Source organism: Andrena cerasifolii, chromosome 8, assembly GCF_050908995.1.
Source record: "Andrena cerasifolii isolate SP2316 chromosome 8, iyAndCera1_principal, whole genome shotgun sequence".
In the NCBI taxonomy this organism is placed as follows: Eukaryota; Metazoa; Arthropoda; class Insecta; order Hymenoptera; family Andrenidae; genus Andrena; species Andrena cerasifolii.
In genome coordinates, this window is record NC_135125.1 from 15,002,621 (window position 1) to 15,017,133 (window position 14,513).

Below are 14,513 nucleotides of genomic sequence, written 5' to 3' on the forward strand. Positions count from 1 at the left end.
ATTTTGTGCATTCTGAAAATTTTTGCCAGATTTTGGCCCACGTATCAGGAGAACATGAAGCGAAAAGAGGTATTCTGAATTTCAGCTTCGAAGGCATCCTCGATTCTCTCTCCGAAGACATTACTTAGTGCCACCTCTTTCGACATCATGTTCTCCTGTTACAAAGCCCAATTTTGTGCATTCTGAAAATTTTTGCCAGATTTTGGCCCAGGTATCAGGAGAACATGAAGTGGAAAGAGGTATACTAAATTTCAGCTTCAAAGGCATCGCCTTAAAGTTGCAAATAAGAGGCGCTCCAAAATTCTGCGTCTCTTCGTTAAACAGTCACTGTCTCGAAACATCTGCGCCACTTCTCGCTCTTTAATTTGCTCTCCGTGTATATTCTTTATTTTCAGTATGTTTTTACTTTGCTATTAGTATTCCTACAAACGAAAGTATAAGATAAAGTTAGTATGCAATGTTAATTTTTTTATTCTCTTACCATTTTCGTGTCGCATACAATATTATCGATTGAGAACAGTATGCGACCATAACGCCACCAGCGGTTAGAATTGAAATTAAATAGTTCATGCTGTGAACCACTAGATACCCACAACGTGCGTTTCTTTGTAGGTAATGCAGGTTATGTTAATACCTTTGATAATATGGGGAATCATCATATCAACAAGTTCGTTAAGAAGTTAGTTACATTTAAATTCCTCAAATAATTATTTAAATTATCACTGTATAGTATAAATTTTGTTCTTTTGTCTGTTTACAAGCGATTATTAATTTACAAATAAATGCTTCAATAAAATCTTCCAAAGTGTCCGTACTGAATGCTCATTTAATTGAAAGAATAAAATGGGCTCTATAAATAATTGATGTACTTTATAGTTGGACCACGAAGTATAAACTTCAGACTAACTTTCTAAACGATATACACGCGTTCTTCAACGAATCATAATTTAACAAAAAAACGTACCTACACGTAGTTTTTTCATTCCATTTGATACGATACTCGCGATTATTTTGCACAGTGGTCACTGTGCGTCGAACGAGAAACAAAGAAGAGTAAAAACTACGTTTCATCAAAGCAATAATGTAGCCTTTATTTTTAAAACATACGACCCTAACTCTTTCTCACTGTTAAAATACAATTACCATATACAAGTATACAATGCTGTGATAATCATGAAATAGATTTAATTGCTCGAATCCTCTGCGCGCAGTTATCATTTAAGGAACATGTTTCTTTAAATACCATCCACCGATTGCAGCGGTCCGTTAACCATGTGCCTCGCTAATCCCCCCACCTACCACCCTCGGCGAGCAATCATCGTGCCCAATCACGCGCGACAATTTAGCGATCGGTAATCCCTATCTATTATTTAAGTAACTTCGTTAAACGCGCGAAAGGTGTCGGTGGTGAAAAACAATGATACGGAAGGGTTCGTAATAACATATATTCTATGTAACACAATACTTACATAGGTACGTCTATGTGTCCATTATATATATAATAACCGGCCATTATTATATATATAACACAGAATTATTAATAAAATATAATGCTCGATAATGTTAATCGTACGGCTACATTACATTATTATCTCGTTTCTCATCATCGTCATCGTCGTCGTCGTCGATCGGTTCGGCTACCATCTACGATCTTTATGTCGGCTCATATATAATATATGTATATACATATACAATAACAATAATCATCTCAAAAGGCTTATACAATATTATTCGGCTAGCGTACGGGTAGCTTGAAATTTCTTACTTCCTGGTTAAATATTTCTCTCCACCTTCTAGTACAATATATCCATTACCTGAACCACGATGTCCTCGTTTATTCTCCACACCTCTGCGCTCATCCCTACGCCGCGAGTACGCACGTTGCATACCTCCTCCGTCGCGTTACTCCATTTCTATGTTCACCTTCGTGCTCGACTCGACGGAAACGTTTCTTGTAAATGCACCTGCGCGCTTCTTCCCTCACGATCGTTTCACACGAGGAAAATCAATTCGACAATTTCAAGGATCGCTAGCTCCAGATCTATTCGCAATAGATCGATGGCCACGTCCCCGAGGGGTCGCGTGGTCGATCGAGGCTTTCTCCGAGGGACAATTTTCTATCTAATTCTCTAACAGAATGGTATCAATCACAGTGTTTAAACTTATTGGAAAATCGAGTATCGCGCGTTCCACTTGAAGCGCATCGAGGTGGGTCGTTACCCCGAGGCAGAAACTGCGTGGACGTGTCGCCGAAAACGAGGAGGGAGGTGAGATGCGAACTTAATACGAGACCACGGTGTATTCTGGTAAACAATAAAGAAGGGAACGCTGTTAGGTCGACACGCACGGTCGCAGGTGTTTCTACGACGCAGGCGCCCTCGCCGCGCTATATGCGCACCCGATGGGCGCGAGGCAGCGCCATAAAAGGGACCGCGGCTGAATCGCTCAATAAACTTTCAGCGAACTTCCGTGACTGGCGAAGTCGCTGCGCGTAAAAAATGCAAACTCGCCTATTACACTCGTGATTAACTCGAGGAGAGAGAAAAGTCCTCCTCGCGTCAATTCTTCGGGTCGGTTCGGTTTCATTCGGGGGTTACCGTCGAGAAACTGCTTCTTCGAAGCTTTACGACGTCTCTTTATGACTCACGGCGAAGACACAATGCAGTTTGTGCTCTACTTGTAACACGGACTACCGCGGCTGTTCTAGCGATCATGAAAGGCCCTTCCTGTCCTTTCAATCTGTGTTTACATCGCGGCGGACAAGCATCGAAATCGAGGCGCGTACAAATACACGGTACACCTATTGCTATTAGCGTATTGCATGAGCCCTCGACGAATCGGCGGGACGATTATATCGCTCGGTACTTCGCTCTCGCGACGACATTATCCTCGGACGCTCCACTGGACGAGTAACTGTACGAGCCATTGTTAACCACTCGGGTGCCGTCGTTTCAAACGGTCACCGCGTGCGGGACGCCTCTAGCCCCACCTCTTAACCACAGCTACTGAACGCTCATGGGCGTTCCCCGCACATACATGCGTCCACAGCACCCGAAGGGTTAACCTGGACGACCGTGTCGGGAATATTCCTTACAAACAGCTTCGCATGACAGGCTTGTACAATATAGTAATCTCTAGTTGTGTCTGCAGAACCCTCTTGCGTGTATTTATACTTATGTAAATCGAATTTCGACAGAGCATGGGTATAGCGTCAAGGAGCCGTCCTTCGAACTGGTCGCAGAAAAGAATGACGGATCGAGTGGGTTACAAGCATTCAGTGTTAGTTCAACGTTTCGCCGGTATCAGAACAGACGATCGTGCGCCATGGGAATGCGTCCTAGCCGTATAAAACGTATGTTCGATGTTCGTGCCCAATTCTGATATGCTTTATTATCTAACCACGCCTGTGCGACGCTGGCAATAGCAACGCGGCGCACAGCGCGGGCGTGGGGACAGTCTTTGCGTAAAAGGAGTCTTCGTGTATGCGTGTCGCGCGTCGATGTTGCGTAGCCTAATTTAATAGTCGTTTTACCTAATGGAACGAATGCGACTCGCCGCCGTCTATTGTCTAATTCGACGCGTGGGGCGACGTATGTACGCGCGCACCCTCGAAATTAGGGGTGGCTTTTCGAAGCTAATTTTCGAATTCTCGAAACTGGAATCCGAAACTTTGCGAGGCTCGACGCTCTCGAAACTCGAAGTGCTGATTCTATTTTGTAAGTGGACAAAATTTTTGCGCAAATCTCTATTGACCATAATTAAAGAAAGATGTAACGATATAAAAATTCTCCAGGCACCTTGCGAGCGATTATTTATTCACTTTGGCTTCCGAGAGTTTCGAGTCACGAAAATATTTCAATTTTTTCAAATTCTCGCAGAGTTTCTCGAGATCTCGAGATTTCGATGCTTCGAGAAACCCACCCCTGCTCGAAATCATTCCTCGGGAAACCCGCGCTGCTGGTCTCGGGCGCGTGGACGAAAGGTTCCTCGGGGATGAAACGCTTCGAAATTCTCACAAACGACCATTGCGTTGCGACGTGGTAAGTGTGCGTGCAGGGTGGTTTTACTAAAAAGAAAACGCCGCTATCATCGCAAACGGGACATCGAGACTTCGAAAGAAAAATTTTCAAACTTCTTTCCGCAAGACTCTGAGATGATTACTTTTACTTAAAAATAGTTAAAAAAAAAAATGATCGTAACGAACCACCCTACACGCACCACCACCGCTACCAGCGACATTACAGCTCACGTTACGATACACGTTAAGAGACACCGCGTCAGCTTCTTCGTGTTCTTTCAAATTTATCCTGACCCGTATCACACTGCAGATCCTTACGCAATAGTACGGTTAATAATATCCAAAGATTCGTTGCAGCGTTTCCTAAATTCCTTTTCTAATCTAGTAACGATACTGCTAATAGCTACAGTGATTGTATTATACCGATAAACTACGAACACCAGCTTCCACAGTCGAAGGGATGTTGCTAATAAAGATTCAGCGTAGCCAGTGGCGCACCCAGAGGGGGAGGGGCCCCGGCACCCCCACAGAAGGGGCGTTTTAACAAGAAAGAAAAGCTGCATTTTATTCTCTAAATAAACTTTTATAATCACCCAACGAATTTTACCGAATTCGCGTTAAAAATATTTCCACCCTTCAACTGGACTCCCCCGAGATTAAATCCTGAGTGCGCCACTGAGCGTGACTGTCCAAAAAGTTTCTACCTTGTTTCCATTCTATCAATGACAGCGCGACGCCTTCGACGGAATATTGCATACACCCGGCGGGGGCGAGTAATTAAGAGCACTGTTCTCGGCGAGCACAGACGAATGAAACTACTTCAATGGACAGTCGTTGATCGATTAAGGTCGCGGTACTTATACCGGCCCATTCGAATTTCGCGCTCGCAGGAATATCCATCGAAGCTGCCCTTTATCATTAAACACTGCTCGACATATTTATCTTATCATCCTGCTCGCTATTCTCGTCTAAGGATAAACGGCAACTATTAAAAAGTCCGCTACAGTCTCTGTCTATCTATGCGGTAATTTAACAGAAGCGAGGTTCTCAGATTTTGTTAGCGCATTAATATGTTGATTTGCTACTGGATCCGTGAACGATAGGCTAACGTCGTAGACATCGATTGTGCGTTGTGTATAAAGTGGTCATTCGGAGAGAATCATCCGTTAAATTTTGCAAATATTCCTACGGGGGTTGGTACGTGGTTCCATTCAGAGGGTGGGTGAATGCGCGAGGCTGCGGTTATGTCTCGTTAATGGCACGAGTATTAAAGCACCCGCGGTAATGAAATTTTCTCGCCAATCCCCCGACAAGTTACGTGTATTCTTTTGAGCAACGAAATAAATATTATGCGCTACGCAGATGAAAGACCTTCTGCCGGTCGAAACCAGGGTAAGTCGGTATTAATTCTAATCGCTACACTCTACGTTACTATCACAATGGAATATTATACGCAATAACATACAACTACGCGTTTAATACACCGCTAATTTTATTGCCTCGTCGATTAACACTACCTAACAAATAATCGATAAGAACAGGGGACAAGCGAAATTCGGAAAGTAAAATTTAGCAGCGCGGCGTCGCGTTGCGATGTCTGTCAACCGTTAAAAGCTAATAGCACGGTTATTTAGTCCATTATACAATTCCTAAATTACCTCCGCTTTTATTAAAAAATTCGCCCTCGGCGAACATCTTAAAAATAAACCTCGCGTGGAACGATGTTTGCCAGAAGTTGCAACGACACGCGTAAACATTCGCTCGCGCGAATGAACGAAAGGGAGCTAAAAATCCGCGGCGCGAACAAGCGTGCAACAAGTAACGGACAAGATGAGTTAATAAGCTCGGTACGGTTTTGTTGGACAGGTTTATTACCATAAGGAGTCTGACGATAAAGTTTACACTGAAACGTGACCGACGTCTCTTCTTTGCATTTATAATTCACCCTTCGGTCGGTATATAGCTATGTAATGTGTGTGTGTGTACGTTAGAATAATCCGTGTGTCTTATAACGTGGCATAACCGCAGCGTTAATTACACGAGACGGCGTTGGTCGTCGATAAATAGAAAGCGTCTGCAGCAGCGACAGATTACGGACACACGCGGGAGGGTTGAGGAGAGAAAAGAAGAAAAGAAATCGGGGGAAAGAGTGGCTGGTGGCATTTAAGGTCGTCGCGCACTCTGGCGAGTCGAGGAAATTAATAATAATTAATTAGTTGTCGCGGCGGCTCGGTCACCAATTTATAAAGGAAATCTTCGCCGAAATGCGCGCGACGGCCTTTAGTCGCGGTCCAGCGCTCTTCGTATTTCGCGGCGGGCGCGACGCGCATGCTCGTCGCTGCGCGCCGGATCGGCGCGACGGTGCTGCGCGCGAATTAATCGGTACACACGCATATATTTGACACGGAGTATTGGCGTAATACTAACGAGTCCCGCGAGAAACGGATCCGAGGATCGCGCGTTCTCTGACAACCACTTGACGAGCTGGTTACTTAGATAGACGGTATTCGTGTACCTTCGAAGAATGATTGGTAATGACGATGACGATGGTAATAATAATAATGATAATAATTAATAAAAATTAATAATGGTAATAATATAATATAATAATATATATAATATATAATATAATATAATATACTATCAATAATAATATGTCTTTGCTTCGTGCGGTCGACCAGGCGCAATAACGCTCCAACCCCGGCCAGGCAGGGGATCGCGTTCTCTTTCTTTTCGAACCGACATCGACCACCGATCTGTTAATTAGTCGCCACACGCCGCGCGTCTTGGTCTCATCGTTACGGCAACGCTTTCCTTTTTCTCTCTCCTTTTTTCTCTTTTTTTTTTTTTTAAACAGGTACATACGACAAATCTCGTCGCCCGAAGATGTCGCCATTCTGAGCGCGGGCGGTTTAAACACGGAGCACCCGGTCGACCGCACCGTCGAAAATTGCATTTTTTTTCATTAAAATCGATATGAGATCGTTTTGGTATGATAATTCCCGGCCATTGTTATCCGCGACGATTGTTTTTACCTTCGAAATCTCGGCGATCATGCTGGACAGGGCCCTGGATCGGTATCCTTACGGGGCGATCGCTGTCTGCTGGCTCGTTTGATATATATATATATATATATATGATATATAAATATGATCGCCCCTAATTGGCTCGCTGGTCGAATCGATCGAATATATATGTGTTCCGGTTAATACGCGCGCGGACTACGCTCCGCCGCCGCAGCGTACAGTGTTGCTAGCCGCGGGGACGCCTCTGCGCACGCGCGCAGCCCGACGCGCGGGAATCCTCGTGAAATACAAATACGAGCGCGGGGCCGCCGGCGCGCGGGAGAACTCCGATATAGAATATGTATTACAAGATCGACGACGATCGAGCACAAGTCGCTCTCGTCGGTAAATCCGCTGCCGGCAACACTGTAGACGCGAGAGCGACGTAATTGCCTATTGTCGCGCGGAGGGTAGTCGGCGCTGTAATGTACAATTTCGGCCTAAATTCGTCCCCGGCGTTTGAACGTTTTCAGGCGACCTATTTAAATGCGATTACAATATTATACAATATATCGAGCGAGTCCCTCGACTCGATGCAACGAATTCGACTAAGTAATATTGACACGTTCAGCTTCGCGAGGAAGGTATAACGTACGAAATATAATTTCAGTGCCTATCGGTCGGGGCCCGTCGCGATCGAAGCGCTCGACAGCTGGATTCGCCGCCGATGCTTGCCGACAGATGGCGTCCCGCTCTCCCTCGATCGAGGCGACCCGCTTCGATCGCAACGGCCCCCGCCTATCATTCTCGTTATGAAATAAACCTGAGGTATCTTTAAGTCTGTAAAGCTTCCGTTACGAATCATTTTAAGTTCTCGTTCTCATCCCGTTCACACGCGCCCCCGGCGTTCCCCTCGGAGCTTCTCTACACCATTCCCATCGTTCCCCTAGCGCCCTCTTCCTTCCACTGTATCGTCCATTTTTTTTTTTTGTTCACGTTTTCTGCGAAATGTCACTTCACGAACAAGAGAGTGAACAGGGAATATTTGGCATTTCGAATGGCACAATCGTTAATCTTGTACTTGGGCTATCCGCGTAGTGCCTTGCGCTTCAATTCCCGCCAAAATTCTCGTCACATTCAAACACCCGTTTCGACGGAAAGGGTTCAGCGTCAGTTATCCAGGCTTCTCTGATTAGTTCGCGCGCGAACGTCAGAGGGAGCCGCTTTCGGAGCCAGCTTTGCCGGAAGGTCTGGGGGAAATGGTCTTCGCCCGACACGTGTCGGATAATACTACTTGCTCGGTGGTACGCGAAGATCGTGTACGCAAAGTGTCAATTACTTTTAACAAGTCCGACCGTTGAAAGTAAAACGAAACAGAAACGCAGGTGTAAAAGCAGAAGGGCAGATGATTTCATCTGCCCCTCTCCAGAAACGCCAGTCAACTTAAATATATACGTAGATTTTACAGTGAAGTACAGGCTGATTTAATACGAACGGAACGCTTCTTTATACTCCTTCCTGTTCAAGGCATGAACAGTTTTATGTAAAAGTCGAAATTCAAAGTGAAGTATGCACGGAGCAAATTTCGTTAGAGGAACTACGTTATTTCCATTCAACTTTCACCCACTTCTTCATAGCTTAAGCAACGAAGGCGATAATTAGGTGTTCGATTCCTATTGAATCTTTCAATAGCTTCACGAAGAGTATAACAATATTTTTCCCTTTTATCGGTAGTATTATTCGACTTTCGATAATAGACCCCGCTCAATCATTGCCGAGCTCTTTCCGAGCCACTCGAAATGCCCGAGAGATCCAGCCGGGATCTCAAGAGCCAACGCGTGGTGTTTCTGGAAATCGCGCGCCACCGATCGATAACTGTACGCCCAATAAACCATTTCGGATGACAATTTTGACCTACAGAAGGAACCTATTTGGACGGCAATTACTTTCTATTCTATTCTTCCTTTCTTTTTACATCGACCGGGGAAAGTGTCTCGCGATGGTTCCCGGCGAGTCGCCCTCCGGTTAAGTTTCCCGGCAACCTGTCCAGTCGTTATTGCAACGCTATTCGACGGTAGCGACTTCTACACCAGCTGGTTCTTGCGTTCGATCGAGCACAGCTGACATACCGACGCCAACGCTCGACGAAAAACCCTCTTCACCGATTCGTTGGAGTCCGCGCCGATTCGCGTAGCACGGTTCATCGATTCGGAACGTTTAAAAAAAAAAAGAAAAAAAAAGAAGAAAAACCTAAGTACGTAGACAACGCAAGAAAACCGTTTAAAACTTTACAGCCCCCCCCCCCCCCCGGTGGTGGATCCTCTTATCGTTATCACTATCGTCAGCGTTCACCGCGAAGAGCTGGCGGACCGATCGAAAGGGGAATTGGAGACGCGACGCGGACCGTCTTTGGCTCCGAGTAAAACTGAATTGTCGCAATGAAACCCTAGTAGCATTTCTGGTTGGCCCACAGTATCCCCAAGTTGGGAATTAGTTGGCCATCAAAATGCCAACAATAAATGCTACTAGGGAACTGTCGATTACAGTCACGGCGAATGAAATCTTACCGATCGGCCGCGCGATCGATAAACATTTAATTGACGCTCCACCGTGGCCTGCTCTAACAAAACGAGTGGCTTAATCTCAGTAACGGTTATCGTTTAACGGGGCGAGAATAATAATAACGGTGATACTACATTAAATATCGACGCGCGATCGTGAGGTTAATGGTACGGTAGAATTATGCGAGAGAGACGACGTAAGAATGCGCTACGCGGTAAAATTGTACTAGAACATGAGCATCGATCGACACGATGGAAGTAGTCCCCTCTCGCGGATACGAAACGATTCTGCCAGAGTTCTGGGGCGGGGGGGGGTGGGTGTAGGTTTCGTTCGAGTGATGTGTAAAACAGACCGAGCGGCGCGAATTTCATTCGGGAACGACGGTTCTCGTTATTCGCGAATGACACGCGAAGAAAGCTTGATCGAACGAATCGTCGCATGAATTGTGTTCCGATAAAAATTCATTCGAACAGCGTCCAAATCCGGCTTCTATACCCTATTGTAGTCTTTGAGAAAAGTACCCTTCGAATTTTTCGTTCGCGTTGTTCACCAAGCGGCGACGAGACGCGCAAACGCTTACATCGTTAAAAGAGACGAACAATAAAATTAACAATAACAAAGAATCGATTAAAAATTTGACGACCGAGTGGCAGCGGGATCGTCCCCCAGGAGCGATCTCGGTCGAAGGCGAACGCGAGGGAGATCTCGCGCCGCTGCCACGTCGCAAAAGTCATAGAGATCAAATCTGTTCGTTCAGTTTCCTTTTTACAAATACGAATTATACGCAGCGCCCGGAATCACGCGGTACAACCCGACACGGCCATCCACCTCGGTGAAATATGTCGGAAAAATGCGGAACAATCTTTCCCACGCAGCTTCGTTTTCGAAAAGATCGGTACGCCAAGCGCGTCGAGCACGAGGCACGCGGAATTCATTCGTCGATACAGATGTAAAAAATATCATCCTCCAACGTTACGATAAGCAGTTGCGAAAGGAGAATATTCGTCAAAGGGCCCGCCAAGTAAGAAAATAAAAAAAAGAAATAAATATTAGAGTACATTTCATTGAACAAGATAGAGCCGCGAAGTGAAAGAGTCGCGAGTTGATTTGTAAAAAGTAAAGCGCGCGCTTTACTCGCGTTTGTGTGTGGTGAAATCGAACGCTGGGCGTAGGGAAGTGTTACTCGACATTCTCGAACCGATTCCATCAGCGTCGGCTCGTGCCGCGTGTTCGCGACGGCTTGCGTGTGTCGTGCGAGCGATCGAAAGCGAGAATGGAGCACGTTTAACGACGTCGACGGCTACAGGAGCGCGCAAGCGGGCGGCGCGATCAAAAAATCGGCCGCCGGTGGATCGCGTCGATCGATTCAACTGCGAGGCCCCTGCGTCTCGCGCGCGCAGGCTCCCTCGTCGGCGAACGCGGGCTTAGGTCGTCGAGAGAGGTCGCGGGCCTGTGCTCGACACAGCCGCACAGGCCGCGAGCCTCGGTATTCGTATTTTTTCCTCGCGCGCCTGCCTCTCCTTCATTTTTTTTTCCTCGTCGTTTTTGCTTCGCTGAATTGTTTATCTGGCAGTATAATAATTGGTGTATAAAATTTTGCTCCCGCCTCGTTGCGACGCGCGCCTCCACCCGTTTTCTCGCGCGTGCCGCCGAACGCGCCGCCGTGCATCCTCGTTTGTCCGTCTCAGCCTCCGTCGGCCCACGATTTAATATCCGATAAAATTTAGAGAAAAATATCACAATTAGCTCCGCTCGAGACGCAATCGCGTTCCAATTGCACGCCTGCGTCCTTCCAGGAAGAACCATCGGTCGAACTGAATTCGAACGCGTCCGGCCTTCTTCCTCGCTCCCTCGATCTCGCCGCGCGTTGCCGCGCGCGCTCCTCGGCGACGGGATCGAATGATAATCGCCGCGGATGGAGGGAACGCGGCTAGGTGGGCGGAAGGAGCGTAGCGACGTACTCGGGGCATGCTCAAGTGATGTGTAAAGCGATATCCTTGAGGGTACTAATACGACTTTCGACGATCGCTACGGGGCGCACCCGCGATCGGGACGCTTGCTCGCCACGGTGCGCTTATATTCTAAATTCGTCAGCGTTCAAAAATTCTTAATTAAGAACTCATGCCGCTCGAGCTCGCTACCTGCTTCAACCCCCTACTGATTTTATTACTACAGTTACCACGCGAGATATCGCGCATCGATTTCTAGACTTATGGTCGAACGTGGGTCACATACTTTCAGGGTGTCTGCGGTGGCTACGAAATCTTATTGGAATCGATGCGCGATGTCTCACGCGGCGGTACTCCTCTCCTCCGCGGCTCACGATTTTCAGTCGCCGAGGATCGCGCGACGGTCGGCTCTCGGGGACCGAAATGAGGGCGGGAAATCGAGCGGTGACCGCCCTCATCGGAAGAAGGAAGACCTATTGCAATGACCTAAGAGAGTCGGTTCGGGAACCAGCACATCGAGAGGGACATGCGTGCTCGCCTGGGCATCGCGGGCGAGCGCGTGTCTCTTCTACGTACCGAACCAAAAGAATTTTCGTTATGGCGAGCCGGAAACGAGGCCGTGTTCCGCGCTCTCTTCCATTCAGGGATACAGGGAGAGATAGAGAAAGAGAGAGAGATAGAAGTATAGATAGAGAGAGAGAGAGAAGGGAAGGGAAACAGAGAAAGCGCAACAGTCTAAGGATGCCTCGTCCCGCACGCCAATTATTCGCTATCTACTAATCGATATCCCCTTGATTACGTCTAAAAAAAAAATGACCCTAACGGAGTTTGCCAAGTGCCGGACGAGCGACCATGAGGTCGTTCGTGCAACGATCTTCCGCGTCCAATTCTCTACTCCCTATCACTCGAACGCCGACGCGTCGACGATCCTTTTCCTCCGTTCGCTAAGAATCGTCGCTGCTTCTTCAACCGTCTGCCATCCGTCATGGGATTGACGTTTCACCCGCCAAACGCGTGTCCCTCTGTCCGTTCCGCCTCGAACCGTCCGCCAAGAGGGACCAAAGGAACACGACTGACCGGGGACCAAGTAGAAGAAGAACAGGAATAGGCGTTCCGACGCTCGCCGACGCGAACGCCCCTCCGCGAGAGGGCGGCTGTCGTGTCTCGTGATGGACAGAGCGAACCGTTCGTGCTGGAAGATGATGGACGATAAGTTTGTCACGGGACAGCCCGTGAGCGGCTGCTGCTACGCGCAGGGTGAGCCGGGAGCGACGAGATCGCTCTGGTCGACGGCTCCTCCCGCGCCAGTGTCGCCCGTGACTGTCGCCGTCGCGACCAACGACAGACGACGACGGCGACGACGACGACGACGACCACGCGGGCCGGCGATTGGCAGTTGGCGAGAGGTGTTTCATCTGCTCTTTTTCCTTTCTTTCTTTCTTTCGTTCTTTCTCTCTCTCTTTTTTTGTTAACGTAGCATTGGCAAACTCTGGGGTCGGCTCGGCGACGATCTCCGCCCGCGGACATACGAACGGGGCGGTCGCTTGGCCTAGTCGCCGAAACGGCTGCAGGCCTTCTTCCACTTGCACTGCGTGCACCAGAGGTCGCGGTGCTCCATACCGTATACCTTGCGGCACTTCTTCGTCTCGCCGCGTATTCGCCGCGGCGACGACGGCATCTTCCCCGTGGACACTGTCAGCAGGCCCATGTTCTGCTGGTACGCCTGGAACGGCCTCGGCGACAGCTTTATGTGCTTGATCGGCGTCCCCTGTAAACGGAGGATTATATAGTACGAGCTAGTAAGCCACCCTCTGCGCGCAAGTTTCCATTAAACGGGGAGGGGTTGATTCGTAGCAGGGCCGGTACAATTGGCTCGTTCGATTCTGACAGCGTTGACACGCGTGTGCCGGGGGGCAGCGGCCCACTTCACGCGGTTGGTACTCGTTTCGCGAGCTTTACTGTAGCATTAGCTGGCCACAGACGGGGAGGTTTCCCCGCGGTCTTTTATCGAAACTGCGAATTCCCACTAACGTACGACGAAAGTTCAGAGACAAATTGAATTGGATAAATCGGTCACAGATGCAACTGCGCGTTTAGGGATGAAAACCGCTGGTTTATCCGCGGATTTCATCGAAACCGTGGACTCTTTCAATTCGCTGAAAGTTTTCTCAGTTGTCGTGCAGACTCGCACGGAGTTGCACAAAACGAAATACGTTTAAGCGTAATAATAAACAACGTAATTTGTGCTGTGCTGTGATTGGAATACACATAATTGCCCAAAAGAATACTGCTGTATCAATGTCTTTAGATGACGTTACTATAATGTAATATTGTAACAGTAAGTTTTTACAGTTTTTTCAATTTCGACCTGACGCTTTTTATCTGCAGACGAAAACTGCACGTTGAACAACTGTTTTGTCGCGCGGTTGGAGTTTGTCACGAGAACCGTGACGGTATAAATCGATCATAGACACGCATCACTAACATGCAATTAAGTCCGTAGACTTGAAACGCGACGGACGAAGACCGCGGGGAAACCTCCCCGTGTGTGGCCAGCTATTGCTATTCGATTCCAAGCATGTTTCAGGAATACTCTGCAGATGTTCAGTAAATGGATACCAACACTGCCCTCCTCAGTTAAAAGGTCCGATCTAGCATTTCGAAACGTCCGAGAAAACTGCAGTTTTATTATTATCTTTGTGCCGTCATTGTAAAAAAAAATAAAGTAATTAGACTGTTTCTAGATCTCTAAGAAACACGCAGTGTTTTCTAATTTTACTTAAATGGTAAAAGGTGCGAGGAACTTTCAAATATTTCAGCATTTCTGGAAAAATGGCGAAACGCTAGATAGGACATTTTAAGTAAGGAGAGCAGAACACTGGGAAGTGGATCACTAGCCACCAGCAGTGGCGCACCCAGAAGGGGGCAAGAGACCCTGGCACCCCCTGAATGGAGGCGCTTTGTAAGAAGAATAGAAAA

At 47.5% G+C, this 14,513-nt stretch overlaps 1 protein-coding gene across 4 annotated transcripts in view; it reads right to left on the bottom strand.

Moving 5' to 3' along the window:
• Nucleotides 1-1,425: 1,425 nt before the first annotated feature.
• The window catches only part of Glut4ef (Glucose transporter 4 enhancer factor), a 123,841-nt gene continuing 110,753 nt past the window's right edge, over nt 1,426-14,513 (bottom strand). For all 4 annotated transcript variants that reach the window (XM_076818818.1, XM_076818819.1, XM_076818820.1 and 1 more), the window contains one exon: nt 1,426-13,302. In XM_076818818.1, coding sequence (XP_076674933.1) covers nt 13,084-13,302 — 219 coding nt within the window. In that variant the 3' untranslated portion in view covers nt 1,426-13,083. The remainder of the gene's footprint in view (nt 13,303-14,513) is intronic.